Source organism: Lissotriton helveticus, chromosome 2_1 (assembly GCF_964261635.1).
Source record: "Lissotriton helveticus chromosome 2_1, aLisHel1.1, whole genome shotgun sequence".
NCBI lineage: Eukaryota > Metazoa > Chordata > Amphibia > Caudata > Salamandridae > Lissotriton > Lissotriton helveticus.
The window spans coordinates 327,014,319-327,035,098 of record NC_136059.1 but is presented as its reverse complement, the minus strand read 5'-3'; the positions used below and the strand labels follow the sequence as shown (position 1 = coordinate 327,035,098).

The window sequence follows — 20,780 nt, the reverse complement described above, 5'->3', positions numbered from 1 at the left end:
ACTACTTTTTGATGAAATGTTAAAAATGTTTATCCACGTGATGTCCAGGGGACATTTTGCCTGCTAGCTGGTTTTGCCGCCAGCGTTTCTGCGGACCAGCGCTCACCTCTTCAGACCACACCAGCTGTTCGCCGCACCCGCTTCGCGGGTGCCGCTTCATCGAGGGTCTTGCTGACTCTGCCTGCTGTTTGTCGGCGCACTTCAGGGCGAACCTTGGGCATAGGAAGGCTTGAGGGCTGCGAGCGTGCAGGGACTACCACATCCAGGTGTCCCTGCGAGACCGATTCCAGCTTCCGGTCCGCTCTCCCTCTAGCCCCGCCCACCGCCCATCGGACGGCTGACAAAAACCACCTGTGCTGCCCTTGACCTTTGGGACATTTTGCCTGCTAGCTGGTTTTGCCGCCAGCGTTTCTGCGGACCAGCGCTCACCTCTTCAGACCACACCAGCTGTTCGCCGCACCCGCTCCGCGGGTGCCGCTTCATCGAGGGTCTTGCTGACTCTGCCTGCTGTTTGTCGGCGCACTTCAGGGCGAACCTTGGGCATAGGAAGGCTTGAGGGCTGCGAGCGTGCAGGGACTACCACATCCAGGTGTCCCTGCGAGACCGATTCCAGCTTCCTGTCCGCTCTCCCTCTAGCCCCGCCCACCGCCCATCGGACGGCTGACAAAAACCACCTGTGCTGCCCTTGACCTTTGGGACATTTTACCTGCTAGCTGGTTTTGCCGCCAGCGTTTCTGCGGACCAGCGCTCACCTCTTCAGACCACACCAGCTGTTCGCCGCACCCGCTTCGCGGGTGCCGCTTCATCGAGGGTCTTGCTGACTCTGCCTGCTGTTTGTCGGCGCACTTCAGGGCGAACCTTGGGCATAGGAAGGCTTGAGGGCTGCGAGCGTGCAGGGACTACCACATCCAGGTGTCCCTGCGAGACCGATTCCAGCTTCCGGTCCGCTCTCCCTCTAGCCCCGCCCACCGCCCATCGGACGGCTGACAAAAACCACCTGTGCTGCCCTTGACCTTTGGGACATTTTGCCTGCTAGCTGGTTTTGCCGCCAGCGTTTCTGCGGACCAGCGCTCACCTCTTCAGACCACACCAGCTGTTCGCCGCACCCGCTCCGCGGGTGCCGCTTCATCGAGGGTCTTGCTGACTCTGCCTGCTGTTTGTCGGCGCACTTCAGGGCGAACCTTGGGCATAGGAAGGCTTGAGGGCTGCGAGCGTGCAGGGACTACCACATCCAGGTGTCCCTGCGAGACCGATTCCAGCTTCCGGTCCGCTCTCCCTCTAGCCCCGCCCACTGCCCTTTCCAACCTACCATAAATAGGGTGTGTTCTCCCGCAGCGCGGGACGCAGCTCGGGGCGAAGACCGGGCAAAGAGCGGGCCGTTTAAGGCCGTTCAAGGACGGCAGAGGACGGCCCAGGCCCTGAACCCTTGCCTCATCTCGCCTAAACCACCTATTTGTCAAGGTAGGCGGAACTGTGTCTTTGTGTATCGTATCATCAGTGGCCGCCTTTTTTAACTATATCATCATCATCTTTTACTGTCCTTGCGCCACAGATGTCGGCTATGCGCAACAGAACTAGAAGTTGTACTAAAAAAGCTACGGCTGTAGCACAGGTGACCGGACCTATAGACCTTTTTATTTCACGGGTGAATGAGACTATTGATAAAAGCATTGTTTTATTGGAAAAAAGAGTTTCCATGGATCTGGCGAACGCTAAGCGCTCGTCTTTGGGCTCTCTTGCTAACGCCAAATCGCCCGCCCAGCAGTTATCTAACAATTGTTCTTTGCCTTTAACTGTTCCTTCTAGTAGTGCTCCGACTGTACCAAATGCTGTTGATTTATCAGTTGCACTTTCCGACTCAGATCCGTCTTTTGTTGATCTGGAGACTACTCCAGATTTAGAAGCCTGTCAATCATCTAGCAAAGCGGATCCGAGCCTGGGTGGGTTAGTTGATATGGAAACGGCACCTATACTTCTAAAATCAGGGGGGAGGGTTACGGTACCTCCAAAAGATCAAATTAATTGTAAAAACAAAGCAAAAGTTGCAGCTAGGAACCACAATTTGATATCACCTACCCCGCAATTGGCGCCAGGTATACCTTGTTGGGTTCAAAATATGGTAACAGATCTTAAATTGGATCTTGAAGCCACAATAGCAGCACAAATCAAGCCCTTAATTTCAAAACTTGATAGGCTCACGTCTTTAATGCATTCGAAGTGGCCAAATAAGACGAACGGGCAAGGGTCTGTTCAGCCACAAGGGTCTATAGAAGCAGTTTCTAAATGTTTATCTTGCGTCCAACTCTCTAAAGATGCATCAAATAATGCACAGGTTATTATTGCTCCCGGGAATTCAGTTTCAACTCATGTGTCGCAAACAGGGAATAATCATGTTCAATCCACAGCTTCATCGACCCCGAAGGCTGTGGGTTCTACTTTGATTCACCAACACTCTGTTGCTACTAACCAAACTATTACATCTCAAGTTAAAGATGATGTAGGTAAAACTAACACCCTTTTAGTACCTCCCCCTGCACACAAGATTGATGGCTCTAAATCAAAGCAGGCACGTTTTAGGTCAATTAACCTGCCACCAGAAGTCTCTCCTTTTGTGGTTGTGCTGACAGCTGTCCCCCCACTGAAGGAGGGAGTGAAAGAAACCTTTGTTGAGCTAAGAAATAAATGTGCTCAGTGGCTCCATCTACATAAACCCTTACCTAATAATATGAACGGTGAAATTCTTACCGTGCGTAGAGGGGACTGGGTGGGCAGAAGCAAGAAAACAATTGTTGGGGATGTAATTACAGTTAATTTTAGGGATGTAGGGGCAGCTAGTTACATATGTAATGCCCCCAATAGTGGTCCTGCTACACAAATCAATCCACTCCCTCTGTCTTATTTTCTACCGGCGCCTTCAAGACCAAACCCACCGAGTTTTACTAGTTTAAGTAATAGAGGATCTGTGTATCCTTTGCATCATACCACTAAACCTTGGCAGCAACCACCGCATCTTCCGTCATTCCTTCCACACCACGCCAGTTTTCAGCAGCAGCCATCACATGTTCCTTTTTTTCCCCCACACCAGGTTAATCCTCACTGGCAATTACCTTTTCATTTTCCACCACCACCTCATTTTCCACCACCCTCATACCAGCCTGCCCATCAGTGGCAACTACCTCGCCAGCCCCTACAACCAGTTAAACCTCATTGGCATCAACCATGGCAGGACTTACCCTCTTCCCAAGATCTCTCGTACCCACAATTTGCCCATCCTAACAGATACGCTGTGTTGGATGAGGTAGATTGACTTAGCCCTACTAAAGAACTAGACTTAAACATCTCTACGTCTAAACTAGATATGGAATGCGTCCCATCGGCTACTTCTTCCATCACACCACATGTATTCCCAATAAAGTTATCGCCCACATCCCTTATGTATACAGGAAGTGGGGACAGTCTTGGTGGATGTACAGCTACTGTTACCCCTAGATTGGGTTTAGCTGCCAACCTCGGGGTAGATGATTTAATCCTGCCACGCTTGATAGAGCCAGAGTTGAGGACTGGTGATCCTGGTAAACCAGCAGGACTTTCATTTATTTCCTGGAACATCGCTGGCTTAGCCAGTAAAATAGGTACGCCCTTCTGGTCTAGTTTTATTGAGGAGGGTTTTGACCTAATTTTGTTGCAGGAAACGTGGTGTCTGGACCTTATTAATATTGAAGGGTACGCATCCCACTGCCTTAAAGCGACTAAATCTAGCTCGGGCAGGGCTAAGGGGGTCTTTTGATGCTTTTGTCCACCAAGTTGCACGATTGTACGGTTAAAAGTAGCACGACAGTTGGGACTCACAGTCAAGTAATAAGGGTGGAGTGTAAGAAGAGCATTGATTTAGTTGTAGTAAATTTCTACAACAACATTTTTGACGCCACCAGAGGAGATATCCTACCGCCTTTAGAAAAGGAAATTGTTAAAGCCATGGGTTTTTCGAAAAGAAAGGCTGAGGTTGTTTGGGCAGGGGATTTTAATCTGCAGCCTTGCAATTTGCTTAATGGGAATATGTGTGGCTTTGGAGTGGCTATGAGTAGTCAATGGGGGGGGAGGGGAACGAGGGTGGATTCGCCTCACTTCCAACATTGTAGTTATGGCACTATATTAAATAATATGTTAATCACTCTAGACCTAACCCTGCTAAACTGTAATATAAATAATCAGGCAATATCATGTCCTACATTTACAGGAAGAAATGCAGGGTCATTCATAGATCATATCCTTATATCTAGCAGTGGAGACTATACCAATTTGCATGTACAAGAAGAAAGTCTCAGTGACCATAATAGCATTCGTGTAACCCTCCTAGGGCATGGTACTACGATAGATCCAGGTGAAAAATGCTCTATTAACTTAGTGCCCATAAGACCGAAGGGCCTAAGGATTAAATGGACTGGTTCAAATTCTAAGGTTAAGCAGAAGGAGGTCGTTACCAGATGTAAGAACCAAATCAGTTCTTGTCTGGACAATGATTGTGACCCAGGTTGCTTACTAGTCCATTTTGTCTCTATGAATAGCATCATTGATGGCATTTTTTCTAAGGTCCGGTCATCCAATAGTGGTCTAAAGCGGGGGTGGTTCGATAAAACCTGTATAATCGCCCTTAGAGACTTAAAGAAAGCTTTAGGTACTAAACCACGCGCTAAAGAGGACATACAATATTTCAGGACCAGATACAGAACAGCAGTTATCAATAGGAAAAAGGTACTGCAGTCTGAAGCGTGGGAAAAGCTGAAGGAAGCAGCCGAGACCAAAAATAGTAAACTTTATTGGGATACAATTAACAGCTCTTTTCTCAATAAAGAAGATGTACCAGAATTAACATCCCATGTGGCATGCAGTGATTGGGTTAGTCACTTCTCAAACATCTTTAATCCAGAAGGGTTATCCCTTGCGCCATTGTCACCTGAGTCTACCCCCTGGTTACCCCTCCCGCTGGGTATAACATTAGAGGAAAGCCACGAGGGAATTTCCATTAGTAAGGGAGGCAAGGCCCCCGGCCCTGATGGGGTCCCGCTTGATTTATACAAAGATGAACCAGTGTTGTGGGCTCCCATCTTGGCGAGGATTTTTAACTGTGCGGCAGAAACTGATTTCCCTCCTACATGGGGTCAATCGGTTATCGTCCCTTTACATAAGAAAGGTAACAAATCAGAGGCCTCCAACTATCGGCCAATTTCATTATTGGACGCCTCTGTAAAAGTAATGAGTAGGATTTTGCTCAAAAGGCTAGAAGATTGGGCAACTGATTCCAATATTTTAACTAGAGTCCAATATGGCTTCCGGAAAGGTTTGGGCACATTGGAGCAATGTGTTAATTTGGACCTTTTAATTAATAAATACACTGTGGCGAAAAATGGTAACCTTTTTTTATGTTTTGCTGATTTGAGTAGCGCATTTGATTTGGTTAACCACGCTATTCTTTGGGAGGTTTTGCTCGATGCCGGGGCACCGAGGGAAATCGTTCACTTCTTAGCCAGACTTTATGAAAAACTCTCCTGTAAAGTCCGCTATGGTACCCTAGGCGAATGTACCCCGTTCTTTAAAGTATCTCGGGGCATACGCCAGGGATGCGTTTTGGCCCCGCTTTTATTTTCTCTTTTTATCAACGATGTCGACCGTTCCTTGGTGGACATCCCAGCAGATGCCCCCCTGATCAGTGGCAAACCCGTCCCGTTGTTACTTTATGCGGATGACGCGGTACTCTTATCTCGAACACAAATTGGCCTCCAGCGTTTAATTGACAAATTTATGCAGTTTATTCAAGGCCGGAGGCTTCGAGTGAATAAAGCTAAGACATATGTCATGTCATGTGGCCAGGCAGTAAAGCAGTCTAAACATTCCTTTTTCCTGGATAAAGAAAAATTGACTCATGTCAAATCCTTCTGTTATCTAGGTATCACATATAATGATAGTGGGGCTTGGACCTCTGAATTTGATTCAGTTAGGCTAAAAATGCTGCGGTCTACTAGCAGTATTTTTCGATTTGCCTCTAAACTTGGCTCACGAAGCATTTTAGATATGATGCACATATACAATGTTTGTTGCGTCTCCTCAGCACTGTACGGGGCAGGCGTATGGGGCCACAGCAAGGCTATACCCATGCAAATGGAGGAAAACAAGTTTCTAAGGAGGCTGTTATGTGTTCCTCCCTCTGCCTCTGTTCAACTGATTCATGAAGAAGTCGGGGTCGAGTTCATCTCCGACTTAGCAGCAGTCCGGCCACTTTTATTGTGGCGTTCTATTTGGGCTAAGCCGGAGACTCGATTCACTCAGGATATTATCCTTGATTGTATAGGCTTGCACCATTCTTCACGAATACAGTGGTTGAGATACATCCATCACTGGTATCTCCTTCTTTTTAATATTGATGTGTATCTTGAGCCAGAAGAGGTTGTCTCTATTTCAAAAAAAGAAATTAAGACAACATTTCTAAATTTTCAAAAGGCAGAACGAAATAGAATTTCTGATGATCTTACTACTGTGAAATTCTATAAAAATCTGAATCTAATTCCGGGGTTCCAACCTTATTTGGGGTTTGTGACTCGTCCCACTCATCAGTATGTCTTGACACGTGTTAGATTGGGTATTGTCCACCACTTGGTTGCATTTCCTAATGCAAGAGCCAGATCAGAGTCACCTTGCCCGTGTGATAGTACCTCTCGCCAAAGTAGTTGTCACTTTTTACTTTTTTGTAAATTTTTTCATTCTTTCAGGTTAAAATACCTCAAACCAATTTTTAAAAAATATAATATTCGTACTACTGAAACAGCACTGCTACTTTTATCCTCTTTAGAGAATGAGGAGATTTGCTTTTTTTTGGCCACTTTTATCTTGAAGTGTACAGCTGCCAGGAAAAGTATAGTACTGTAATATTCTTTATGCTTACCTGTCTGTACCTATGTTATTTAATACAGCTGCCAGGAATTGTATTATGCTGCTATTTTTCTTCTTACATTCCTGTCTGTATATATGAGCCTTTAAATTTTATAACAATTCTTTTAATTAAGGTTATTCCTATTGGTTGATGACCACAGTGTGTTATGATTATTTAAATGATATGTACAGCTGCCAGGAAATGTCTATTGAGCAATCTTTATTGATTTCCTGTCTGTCCATTTTTTGAGTGTTTTGTATATGTTAATAGTTTGTTGATCTAAAAACTTGCAAGATTACTTTTTCAATTGTTGCCCACTACCCTTTGTATAGCTTCCTACCTCCTTTCTTATATATGTTTATATGTCGATTTTCAAAGTTTTAACTGTGTATTTTATTATGCTTGTATGATTTGTATGTACAAATCGAATAAAAGCTTTATGAATTGAATTGAATTGAATTGATTCCAGTTTTACTAAATCTTTGTAACATTGTAAGATATTCTTTAGGTTTTTGTAAGGAGAACGTGTATGCCTTTTTTGAAACGATTTAAACGTGTCTGAACGTTTCCTTTATCGATCATGTTCCTTAAATAAATAACCAAATTAGATAAGAATGCTAAAAGCTGACTTCTAACCAATTGTTCCTGTGCTTTATCTTCTTTTATTTAGACAGAGTTAATGTTTTTCGGGAACAAAAACGACAAAGAGAAACATTTGAAAAGACAAATGTGAGAAGCCGGAAGCTCTCCCAGCGCTCCGTCAGCAAAGAAAGATGGGTGGAGACGCTGGTGGTGGCTGATACAAAAATGATAGAATATCATGGAAGTGAGAATGTGGAAGCTTATATCTTCACCATTTTAAATATGGTAAGTGAATCCAACACGACAAACACATATCCCAATACATGTGCAGAGTGTAGCCATCTGTAGTGCAGCAGGTGCAGGAGCACTGGAAGCCACAGGAGTGAGAGGCCCGCTGTACCCCAATAATAGCTATCCTTAACTATCTAAACCCTTTCCCTTGCTTACATTAAGACCTATAGCACCCATGCTGCTCGCTCTAATGCAAATGTTCATGTTTACTCGATTGCAGCTTCATGATGTCTGCTTTCATGTGTTTAACTAGTGTGGGTTCTAATTCAGCCACTACATATTTGAATCAAGCAGTGACCAACAAGCAGAAAGGCAATTTTACAAACTCCCTTAAAAATAGTTTGCCCTCCTACTTATTGGTCATAGATGTGGGTAACGGGAAACATGCCTGCATTGTAATGTTCAGCAGATTTTGTAACCTAGTAGATATGGCTGAAAGCATGGCTACTTTCACATTAAACAGAAAAGAAAATGTTTGCAGTTTAAACATACTGGGCCAGATGTAGGTCGCCCAATACCGGTCGGTAAAGACCGAAATTACCAAATTTCGTCCGTTACCGACCGGTATTGGGCTTTTTAGATGTAGGTGGCATTTTTTTAGGATTCAGTATTTTACCGAATCGGTAATTTAAGGATCCGTTAAAATACTACGGGCCCGATGTAGGTAAATCTTATTTACCGACTCTAGAATACAGAATTTTACCGATTCGATATTCTAGATTCGGTAAATGAGATGTAGGAAATAATTCGGTATTTTTTACTGAATCGGTATGATTCGGTAATTACCGAATCGGTATTTACCAATTCGGTAATTGCCATTGATTCCTATGGGCCTAGGAATCAATGTCAATTACCGAATCGGTAAATACCGATTCGGTAAAATTACCGAATTGTCAAGGGGGACAGGGTGTCACTTTGACACCCTGTTTCACCCCTGATTCTGGCTTGTGTGCCATGTGGCACACATACATGCCCTAAGGGCATATATGTGTGTCACATGGTCCAGGTGTACGTGCACAGATGTGCATGTACACAGGAATTAGTTATTTACCACAAAATAGTATTTGGTGGTAAATAACAAATTCTTAAGGGCCTGTCGCACTGTTTTCAGTGCCACCTACATCTAGATTTACCGATTCAGTAAATTTACCGATTCGGTATTTTACTGAATCGGTAAATTTACCGAATCGGTAAATTTACCGATTCGGTAAATTTTAGGCCCCCTACATCTCAAACACCAAATACGGTATTTCCGGGCATTACTGACCGGTATTTGGTTACCTACATCGGGCCCTGAATTCTTAACATACCGATTCGGTAAATTACCGAATCCAGGATGTAGGGAGCACTCAAGTTGGTGCATTCCTCAGTTAAGGATTCGTTGTTTAACACCAACTACAAGTTGGTGGTAAATAATGAAAACCTTTGAAAAAGCATTTTTTTTGCTTTTCCAACACTGCGATGTGGCAGTAATACATGCCCTTAGGGCATGTATGTGTGCCACATGTGCCACATGTGCACCCATACACAATTGAGGGTTGAAACAGGGTGTCAAAGTGACACCCTGCTACCCTTCAATGTTTTCCCCCTTTCACCGAATCGGTATTTACCGATTCGGTAATTGCCATTCATTCCTATGGGCCTTCAGGCCCATAGGAATGAATGGCAATTACCGAATCGGTAAATACCGATTTGGTAATTACCGAAACCTACCGATTCGGTAATTTTTAACAAAAAATTACCTACATCCCATTTACCTATTCTTAAATACCGAATCGGTATGATTCGGTATTTAAGAATAGGTAAATTGAGATTACCTACATCTGGCCCCAAATTACTAAAGCAATGGCAGGAGAAAAATCTGTACTGGAATTGAAAATATACATGGCTTCCTGTAATAATATGGTCAAGGCAAATCTTTAGATACAGAGGCTGCAGCAAATATTCAAAACAACAGAAAATTCTATACTACGAGGTGATGTAAAGGAAGGGGGTTGTAATGTTTGGGGTTAGGCCCCACCTTGGTGTGCTAATAACCACTCAGACGTGGCACTTGGCGGGGTGGTTGCTCATTAGATAAACCAAGCCCAGCTACCAGGCTTTTTAGTCAAAACATCTGGCCATATGTCAGATGGCCATATGCCAGAGTTAGGAAGGCACGCACAGGGGGTCGCCGTTTTTCTGTAAATGCAGCAAAAAGTTGGAATTCTCTCCCCAACTGGATCCGTGCAGAACCTTGTCATCTTAAGTTTCGAAAAGCACTTAAAACTATTCTTTTTCCCAAGGACCCCTAATTATTGGTTTTTTCCTCAGTTGGCTTTTTGTTCTATTTTCTGTTAGCGCTGGGACGCTCTCGGGCAGCCATGCGCTTTATAAATCTAATTTCATTTCATTTCATTTCATTTCATTTCATTTCATTTCATGTTCTTACTTTGCTCACGCACGCATAATCTACAAGGTTATCGCCTTGTGTGTGCGGTGTCTCCCAGTTCTCTGCAATTCTACATTCCTCCTATACCATGGAAAACAACAACTTTAAACCTATCAAATGCCAACAAATTGTGGAACACATAATTCTTGTCCATCATGATCATAACCACACCAGCTGTTTGTCTCAGGGTTACTCACGACCTCTGCATCTTCATCCACCTCGAGTCAGCCACATAAAAAGTCCTTGTACTTCTGGGATGGTAAAGATACAGAAAGTATGCTGTTCCGAATTATGAGACAAGGGAAAACTAGGGGAACTGGTTTTGTATGGTCATGAGATGTAGGAGGACGGGGATTCCTCCTCTTGGAATTTGGGGGCCTAACACCTGGCTGGGTGTCATGCTTCATCATAGGGTTGCTCCTCGTCAGGTCGGTGCTGCAATACCTGATGGGCTCCCTATGAGGGGCTCTATGGCGGAGATCTTTTATTCCAAATTGCCGTTTGGTGCCGTGTGGGTGAGGAGCCTAACCAGTGTAGATGAGTGAGTGGAGGTGTGTCACCTGAAGGAAGTTTAAAACAGGTTTGGAAGTACCAACGAAAACAATTTTGATCAATAGGTCTTCCAACCTGATTAAAAGAGACAACAGCGCATGTCTGAGGTTATGTCTTAGGTAGGGTGCTCTATTGTGTGGTCAGCATGTTTCTCGCCTAGTAGTCCATCAATCTGGTTGTGATTCGTCAGGACCTTATAAAAATCAAATCTATCTACACACGGGTGGTTATATGGTGTAAACTACTTCTTTATACCAGCCTAACACATACTCTGTGTAGTACCTGATAGAACATGACCAACCTGATGAAGGAATCAAAACAAATATTAAGATCTGAGACTTCAGTATAAACAAAGCGCTTGTGTAACCTGTGTGACAAGCTCACAGCACACAGTGGTGAAGTCTAAAAACATACACAATGTGAGTGCCATGTGGGTGACACTCACATACCTTTTATAGTGGAAATTACACAGGCACGTATGGTGGAACAACACACTGGTTGCAGAAAGAAATTATGAACTCACCCCAGTCGGGTTTCTCATGTTTACTTCATCAATAGCCCGCAGGTATCACACAAGGAATTTCCCTATGTACTGTGTGGGTTGTAGGTTAAAAGAAAAGTACATTAGAGCACAACAGGTAAGATGTTGTTGGTACATGATTACGTATATGGAGCAGTGAGGGAGTTGTTTAACACTATCAACAGTAAACGAGAGGCAGCCATTAATATATGTTAAGTAAACGTACTCGCCCAGATCATATGGTGGTCAAATAGACATGAGCTGGGTGTAGAGCTTGTTTGCTAAAAGTTGTGTGTGTCCTGTCTGGACAGATATTTGTTTAAATGCCACATGTCAGGTTACAATAGTCTAGAAACATTTGGTCTGTTGCGGGGGCACCAAAGGTTGTTTGGTGTGGTACAACAAGTGCATAGATAATGGGTCCCCGCTAGGTGTACAAAAACTCTTGTCGTTTCGGTAAACTGTGCATAATGAAAACCAAACTAACTTTAGATGAGCTTGCATGTTGCAAAGTAACTAAGAAAACCCCTAACATTAAGGTGAATTGCAAAGGCTCTGGGCAAAGTGTACCCCGAGAAGCACAGCCTTATCGGACACAAGGTACTCATGTTTGCCGAATCAGCAATAGGCCCTCTGACCTACCCACTTCTGCCGGGATCGGGAGGTACTGGGAAGGATTGTGGACCTGTTTAAATACTGGAAGTGGCTCAGCTTGAATTGGCGGGAAACTCTAGGTTGACTGCTAAAGTCATAGGAGGGAAACCGGTATTTAGTGGGGGCCATCTTGGATGACGTGAAATCCTGATCAAGGGAACCGCCATATTGGAGTGGTGTGGAGTTGCTATTATGCTCCAACTAAGTCTAGTGGCGATAACTCACATGTTGCTCTATAATAAATTAAAAAGAAGTTGCAATCTATCCTGGGCCTAGCCCGAGGTAAGGGGACCATCACCCATAAAGGTAACACTATTTCATTTTACCCGGATTTTACACCTGCCGTACAAGCGGCGCTGCGGGAGTTCCTACCTGCCAAGTGTATCTTTATGCAAGCTCAGGTTCCCTACTCACTTTTGTACTCCGCCAAATTAAAAGTCACTCAAAACCCAGAGAATTTACCAGCTCTTGCCAAAAATACAGTAAAAAGAGCATACTGGTGTTTCATGAATGACAGATATATTCATGATAGTAGAACCGGCACCCTAACCAATCATTTTTTAACCTTTAAAACTGAACCATGTTTTGAATCGTTTTTGGACGAAATAGAGCCTCCCCTTGCTAAGACTCTCTTCCTGAAGTTCAGGTATGGCAACCTCATGCTGAAATCTAATACTGAGCGTTGGACAAATAAAAAACTGGATTGTCCTAATAATATAAGTGAGAGATGCCCTATGTGCTCAGATATATGTAAGGAGAATGAGGTGCATATGTTATTCATATGCAAAGCATACCAGAAAGCTCGGAAAAAATGGCTCAAACCAATGTGTGCTCTTTTAGGCACTAGATCTTGTTATATAGCATACAGGATCCTAAAAACTAATACTGCACAGTTTATCGTATTCAGTATCAGTAGGTTTCTTCATTCAGTTTTTATTATCCGAAAGAAAATGGGACAGGTACTTTGAAGATGGATAGATTTTAAATAGTGAATTCTGCTGTTAAAACTGTATTTGCCTGCTGAATGAACTATGTCCTTGATTTAATTGGTGAGAATTAACTTTACACCTTATTATTGTAATTATTGTTTTAATTGATCTTACACATGTATTATGTTCTAAATGTATGAGTTAAATGAATGTATTTATGTGTGTCTTTTATGGCCGTTGGCCGAAATAAAGAAATAAAAAAAAAAAAAAAAAAAAAAAAAGTCACTCATGGCGGATCTGCAAATTTTTTCATGGATGCCAAATCCACTCTGAAGTGTGTTTAACACATTGGTGGGAAGAGATCTAAGCAACCACCCAAAGCTGCAGACTCAGCTGCGGACTGTTTGAGTGACATTGACTGAAGGAATTACAACTCAGTTATCTCTCTAAATAGGGCTGCTACACCTGGTGTTGAAAACGGGATTGTATGTGTTTCCCTAGGTGGGGATGAGGGGTTTCTTTTTACGGTTTGATGTGTTCGGTCCCTTTTGTTGCAGAGGTTGGCCCTCACTCACACTCTCTTATGTCTGAGCCAGGCTGCTTACAGTGGACTAAGATGGGGTTGGGTTATTGGGATTCTCGTTGTTTTGGAATATGCAGCCTGAATATGATCCCGATTTGCTGGTTGATGTATTTGGTTTTATTTCACACTGTTTGTTATTTGAGTACGGCTCTCCGCAGTTTTCTTGACCACCCTGTGTTGGCAGGGTAGTACGCCGAAGGTACTGCACCCCCATGGGAGAGCTCCCACTTGCTGCATTCATTACGATGTTTGGGCGGGGTATTTTACAATCTGATTGGGGATTTGGAGTGGGTGGAGGGGTGGAGGGGGTATGATGTTATGTTGTTTGTCAGGTCATTGCTTTTCGTTTCCGATTCTCATCATGTGTGCAACCACTTATGGTATCATGTTTCGCTTTCACTGGCCCTCTATATCTTATTGTGATAGATGTCCTATGACCAGTTTACATTTTTTAACTTGGAACGTCCAAGGGTTGAATGAGGGCAGGAAATCCAGGTTAGTTCACTCCTATTTGCTTGGACATCACATTGACATATGCATGTTACAGGAGACAAATCTCAGTGCTCCATCTTCTCCCAGACTGAAGCACAGCAGATGGGGCTCCATTTCTCCTGCATTTATTCAAATTACTCCAGGGGGGAGGCTGTGTTGATTAGACGGGGTCTGGATTGGAAGGAAGGTGACCTACTAACTGACGCAGAGGGTAGATATGTCATAATACTGGGCACCCTGTGTGGGATTCCAGTTGTACTGGTTGCGGTATATGGTCCCAATGTTGACTCCCCTGGTTTTTTAAAAGATATATGGGCTAAGGTGCTGGCGATGAACTGTTACAATCATTATTTGTGGAGGGGGACTTCAGTGCCATCCTAGATTAGGACCTAGATCGGAAAGAGGAGCCTATATCGCTGCACCTGGCAGCTATTGATGCATTAAAGGCCATACTCTCTGACGGGGACCTTGTGGACATCTGGAGACGTACTCACCTGACTTTCAAGTTCAAGGCTGGACTTCTGGTTGATGTCCCGTGATGTGGCTGTGTGATCCAGAGAGGTCTTGCATCTTCCTCGGTCTCTATCAGACCACGCGCCGAGTCTTATGCTCCTTGCACTCTCAAACAGCGTTCCCCGGATGTTTACGTGGCGGCTACCGCAAGACGCCCTCTTAGACGAGGCATTTAAGGAAGAAATCAGAGGAGGCAGAAACTGGATCAGTTGATACTGTGGCTTCCTAATTGAAAGCTTTTAAGACAGTCATAAGGGGTAACTGCGTAGCCTGACAAGCCGGGGTACTGAAGGCCATTCGAGGGACTCTCACTTCTCTGGAAACTCAGATCAAAGATCTAGAAACACAGTTTTATTCCTTAGACAAACCCAAAGTACTAGCCACATTGAAGAAGAAACTGCTTGCATTTGAAGAAGAGGCAAACCGTGAAGTAAAATTTATGGGCAAACATGCGTAGGCCAGGAGATACGGGAAGGGAGATCGGCCGGGGAGAACTTTAGCGGGGATGATTCGCCCACCACGGTCCAAGGCCTATGTAACAGAGCTAAAAGGTGCACACCAGTCTATAATTAGAGGCCAGAGAGTTATCCTAGATGAGTTCTCCCGTTTTTATTCTGACCTATACACCACTACAGAGGGTTCTAGCCCAGAGGGGCTGTTGCCATTTCTCCATTCCCTAGGGCTGCTCTGGCTGGGTCCAAGACGTAGGGAGTGTCTGGACTTCCCCTTCATGGTGGAGGAGGTAGCTCAGGTCATCAAGAGTTTACCGTTGAACAAGGCCCCTGAATCTAATGGTCTAACGATCACTTTTTATAAAACGTATGTTGAAGATCTGGCGCCGCATTCATACGAACTTTATGGCGAGGCTCGCAGTCAGGTATTCTACCACCATCAATGCGTTGATAATCACCCTGTTAAAACCTGGAAAGCTGGAAACTGATTTATAAACCCGGATACGAAAATATTGGCGAAGATGATCGTGGCTCGGCATCAGCCCAGCTGATCGTTCGCCCAGATCAATCTGGGTTTATCCCTAGTAGATCTACTTCTCACAACCTGATAATTCTATTCTCAGCACTGCATTACTTACACTCCGAAGTGCAAGCAGCCACTGTATTTCTAGACGCAACAAAGGCGTTTAACACTTTGGAGTGAGAGTACTTGTTTGCCATCCTGGGTTGAATGGGATTTAGCCCGCTGTTTATTAATCTTATTCGTCTGCTATATACTCAGCCGATGGCTCGAGCGAGGGTAAATGGACTGGGATGGCATGGTGAGCAAAAGAATGATGGATTTAACCCAGATCTCCTGACTGGGAGTGAATGTTTTGATTTGTTCTGCATTCCGTCCACCGATTGTGTGTATTTTGCTTTCTCGCCCTAAGTGCGCCGGGTATGCCCAGACGTGGGACCCGGGCTCACTGTGCCACTAGAATCAAGCTATCCTGGCTGAAGAGGGGTGAAACCCTGAAACCAGTCTTAGGATGCTTGTTTCCGGTCCAGGGAGGACCTGGCTTGGCAGTTCGGGTTGGACTGTTCCCATGAGGCCCAGGGTCAACACTGATTTGCATATGGCCAGGTCTAAACTGGGGTGGTATGGTGAGCAAAAGAATGATGAATTAACCCAGATCTCTTGACTGGGGGTGAATGTTTTGATTTGTTCTGCATTCAGTCCATCAATTGTGTGTATTTTGCTTATATCAACGCCATTTGGTATCTTGCGTGGGTGCTCATTATCCCCTCTACTGTTTTGCAACAGCAATGAAACCGCTCGCAGCACACATCCAGTAACATCACACAGCCAAGGGGATTGGGTTCAGTGCACGTATTGTTTTAATTTCACTGTATGCTGACAACATCACCTTATACGTGACGGACCCAGCGTCGAACCTTAAACCGCTACTGCTGGAATTTATTAGATTTTGAGGTCTTTCTGGCATCTCAACGAATTGGGCCAAATCAGTAATTTTGTCCTTAACGGACACCACCACCCAAGCCCCATCTGAGTTTCCTCTTCAGTGGGCAAATGAACCTGTGAAGTATTTAGGTATATGGCTCAGTAGAAAACTGCAAGACATATGGAACATGAACTATGGTTGCGACGTAGCATGGCTGGAAGGGAAAGTCGTTGTGTGGGCTAAACTTCCGCTATTTCCGGCCGTAGAGATAGAATTGGTCAAGATGGTGGTTCTGCCTAAATTATTATACATTTTTGTTAACATCCCTCTCCCCTTACACAGGCCTTTTTTAAATTGCTTTGGTCCCTGTTGATCTCCTTGGTCTGGGTGGGAGGACAGACGAGGATCTCGTGGGATCTTTTGACACTCACTCTGACACAGGGTGGATTGGGGGCTCCAGATTAGCAATTATACGCAAGGAGTGTTCAAGCTCAATTTTTACACCACTGGGTACATCTGATCCCTTTTCAACCTCATGTGGCCATAGAGATAGATGCTGCGGCGCCTGTCCCCCTACAGGTCGCTCTCTTTCAAGCCCATAGGCAACCTAGAGACGACTTAGAAACAGTGTGTAGTGTAGTTCCTATATTCCCAATAGGCTCTGCACATTGGAATAATAAATCCTATAGATGTGACCTAGGACTTATGTCTACTAGGTCTCTGTCGAAATATATTAGACTTAATTGTGAGTGCCAGCTAGCTCAGAGGTCACTAGAAACTTTCTCGAATTCACAAGATGGGATTTAGTTTCTGACAACCGCATAAACATGACAATTTTTTTTCCCAAGATAAAACTGATCTTCAGAGTCGTGGAAACAATCAATAGATATTTTACTCAGTGAATCGTGCATGCTTTGTTTCACCAGAGGTGCAGGGATATAGATAGACAGGCGTTTTCAATAAAAGGTTTTATTGAACAGTCCTCTTTCTCAAGCATAAGAAATGAACTGCTATAATCGTAAAACTGGTTGCAAAATATAATGCATACAGTAAAAAGATTAGAATAAAATAATACTGTAAGATCATTGTATGGTTCCTAAACCATAGATGAATACATACATAAAGAACAAAGGCTAAAAAAGTACTCAACTGGTGCTTCTAAAAAACACCTACCCCGATGTACCTAACTTAAGCTTAGTACGACGGAAGAAGTAAGTGAGGTGTAGCATAAATTTAGTATTCCTTTGCCAATAATCTATCCAAGATTTCTCTAAGGGTCTAATCAGCTCCGTACCTTGGTTTAGAATGAAGAAGGTCAATCTCAGGACTCGATTTCCCAACAACCCACAAGTGTAGCTTGGAAACACTGGAGCTGGATTTCTCGGCAGGCGAAAAGACAGCGTCTCTCTCAGTGCGTCTGCTGGAGGGTCGGCTTCCTTTGGCACTTGCTGCATCAGGATGCGTCGGGCAAGTAGATAGTCGAACTGCTCCAAACCACCGTGTGTTTGCTATGGCAAGTGTGGGCATTTTCAGTGTCTCCTCCTTAATACCAGGTCAGTGAACCGCCACTCTACTGACATTTGGAATTTATTGTATAATTCTAACATCACGTGTTTGTTTTTGACCGAGACCTGGTTGGGTGATTTCTCTGCACCAGATCTTGGAAATGCCATCCCCCTGAATTATATCATCTATAGGAGGGATAGAACATCGGGCAGAGGTGGTGGAGTTGCTCTTATTGTGGATAAGAGTATTTCCTGCTCTACCTTTCCGGTGGAGAATTTGCAGGGATGTGAAGCACTTGGTTTCACCCTACATCTCTCCCCTCCAGGCCTGCACTGGGATACTTGTATATAGAACCCCTGGATCAGTAGGACCCTTCTTTGATGAATTGCAGGAAGCACTCGCCGTCCCCTGTCTCAGGTCGGATCACTGCATTCTTCTTGGAGATTTCAATGTCCATATGGACAATAGCTGTGACCCCGACACTACAAAATTTTTCGATACCACGGCTTCGTTGGGTTTATCTCCTTTTGTGATAGGCCCTATACACAACAAAGGACATACCCTAGACCAGGTATTCTCAACGAGACCCATTTCGGTCTGCACCATTCAGCCAGTACTTTGGTCGGATCACTTCCTAATCTCCTTTTCTTTGCCTGTCACTGCCCTTGTTCGGGAGAGAGAAAATGTGGCCACGCGAACTTCACGCCCGTTCCATCTACTCTCTGTGGACAGGCTGTCCGAGGCTCTCATCTCCTTTCCCTGTCCTCTTTTGGGAAGTTTGGAGGAGAATCTTGTTCGGCTACACAATTGGCTCTTAGCAAGACTTGAGTCCTTAATTCCCAAAAAAAGAGCTAAACCGGGAGAGCGTAGGGCGTCTGCCCCATGGTTCTCCCCTCGGTTGAGGATACAACGTCAGGAGTGTAAAAGGGCTGAGAGGGCCTGGAGGCGGGCTTATGACCCAATTGAGAAACTGAAATTTCGGGCAGCCATTAAAGCCTATCATCATTCTATCTGGGACGAAAAAAAGGCCTATTTTGAACATCGCATTGATGAGGCTGACAATGTCTGCAAAGAAATCTTCAAAGTGGTCCAGGATTTTATCTCTCCTGCGGTCTGCACCTCCAACCACACTCATACTGATGCGTGGATACAACAACTTGCCACCTTTTTTGTCAGTAAGATTACAGCCATCCAGGCCTCTCTCTCTAGTGCGCAATCTGACCTGAGCCATCTAACGCTACCATGTTCTGTGGAAGTCCATGGCCCTTTCCTCACTGTATTCCCTTCTATGGATCTTAGTACATCTCTGGAGCTCTTGTCCAGCCTGAAATCCGGCTCTCCATTAGATCCATGTCCGGCTAAATGCTTGGGGAAAGTGGCTTCCGCCATTAACATCTTGGTGAACCCCCTGCTGAATACATCTTTGTCGACAGGGGAGGTGCCTCAGGCCTGGAAGCGCGCCATGATTCTACCGCTGCTCAAAAAACCCACCTTGGACCCCCTGATACATGCCAACTACAGGCCAATCTCCCTTCTCCCTGCTCTGGCTAAAGTGGCCGAGCGTTATGTGCACAGGATAATTTCCAGTTTCATCGAAGGAAACGACCTGTTGCACACTTCGCAGTCCGGCTTCCGTGCTAATTTTAGCACGGAGTCGGCTCTGCTGGAGGTCACTGATGCCATCAGGGAAGTACTCGACCTGGGGGGAAAGGCCGTGTTAGTCATGCTTGACTTGTCGGCGGCTTTCGACACCGTTCCTCATGATGCCCTCCTTGTAAGACTCTGGGAGTGTGGCCTTCGTGGAACGGTGTGGAAATGGCTAAAATCATTTCTGGCCGACCGCCGACAAACGATCTGGGCGCCTCCTTTTTCCGCTGATATGGCTCCGCTAGAGGTGGGAGTCCCGCAGGGTTCCATTCTCAGCCCTATGCTGTTTAACATCTTTATGGCCCCTCTGGCGGAAGTCGCGGAATCCTTTGGCGCCCCGATCGTGTCTTATGCCGATGACACCCAACTCCTGTTCACACGTGACAGGGGTGGGTCGTTTGATGCCACAAAGATCAGGGATTGCCTGGGTGCGGTGTTTGAGTGGTTTAGAGAACATGGCTTAAAATGCAACTCTGATAAGTCAGAGTTGCTCTTTTTCGGCTGCGCACCGGAACAAGACTGGAAATCCTGGTGGCCACAGGATATGTTTCCTCCTGATAAGGTTGCTGTCAAGGCCAAGAATTTGGGAGTGATAGTAGATTGTGACTTATCCTTTGGACCTCACATCTCGTCCATTGTTGGGAAATGCTTCGGCATCTTACGGATGCTGAGGAAATTTCTTCCTCTACTGTCACTCAACCACAGGAAGACAGTCGTTCAGGCACTAATCGGGTCGCGACTGGACTACGCAAACGCTCTTTTTTGGGTCTACCGAAATATCTCATGACCCGTTTGCAAGTGGTCCAAAATTCGGCAGCCCGTGCCATCTTTGGACTCCCGAGGAGAGCTGGCGCCACTGCCTTATTGAACACCCTTCATTGGCTACCTATCTCCAAGCGAGTCCTTTTTAAATGCTTGACTGTGGCCTTTAAGGCCATACATGGTATGGGCCCCAAATATCTTGGGAAACGATTTTCCCGGTATGTGCCAAGCAGGACTCTCAGGTCATCGGGTCTGTCTTTGCTGACTGTCCCTGCAATTCGTCGTGCACGTTTGGGAGGTCGTTCTTTCCGCTATTTGACACCTAAGGCATGGAACGAACTACCATTGTCCCTGAGATCGGCCCCCTGTCTTCTTGCTTTTAGAAAGGACTTGAAGACATGGCTTTTTAGGAAATAGTCCTTTTATTTCTTTTACTGTTGTGTGGTTGCTTTTTATGCTGTTCCTTTCTTTGCCAAAGCGCCGGGATGCTCCTCTG

At 44.9% G+C, this 20,780-nt stretch overlaps 1 protein-coding gene across 2 annotated transcripts in view; it reads left to right on the top strand.

Moving 5' to 3' along the window:
- ADAMTS12 (ADAM metallopeptidase with thrombospondin type 1 motif 12) overlaps nucleotides 1-20,780 on the top strand; it is a 2,873,463-nt gene that overhangs the window by 1,012,077 nt on the left and 1,840,606 nt on the right. For both annotated transcript variants that reach the window (XM_078677277.1, XM_078677276.1), the window contains one exon: nucleotides 7,596-7,792. In XM_078677277.1, coding sequence (XP_078533403.1) covers nucleotides 7,596-7,792 — 197 coding nt within the window. The remainder of the gene's footprint in view (nucleotides 1-7,595; nucleotides 7,793-20,780) is intronic.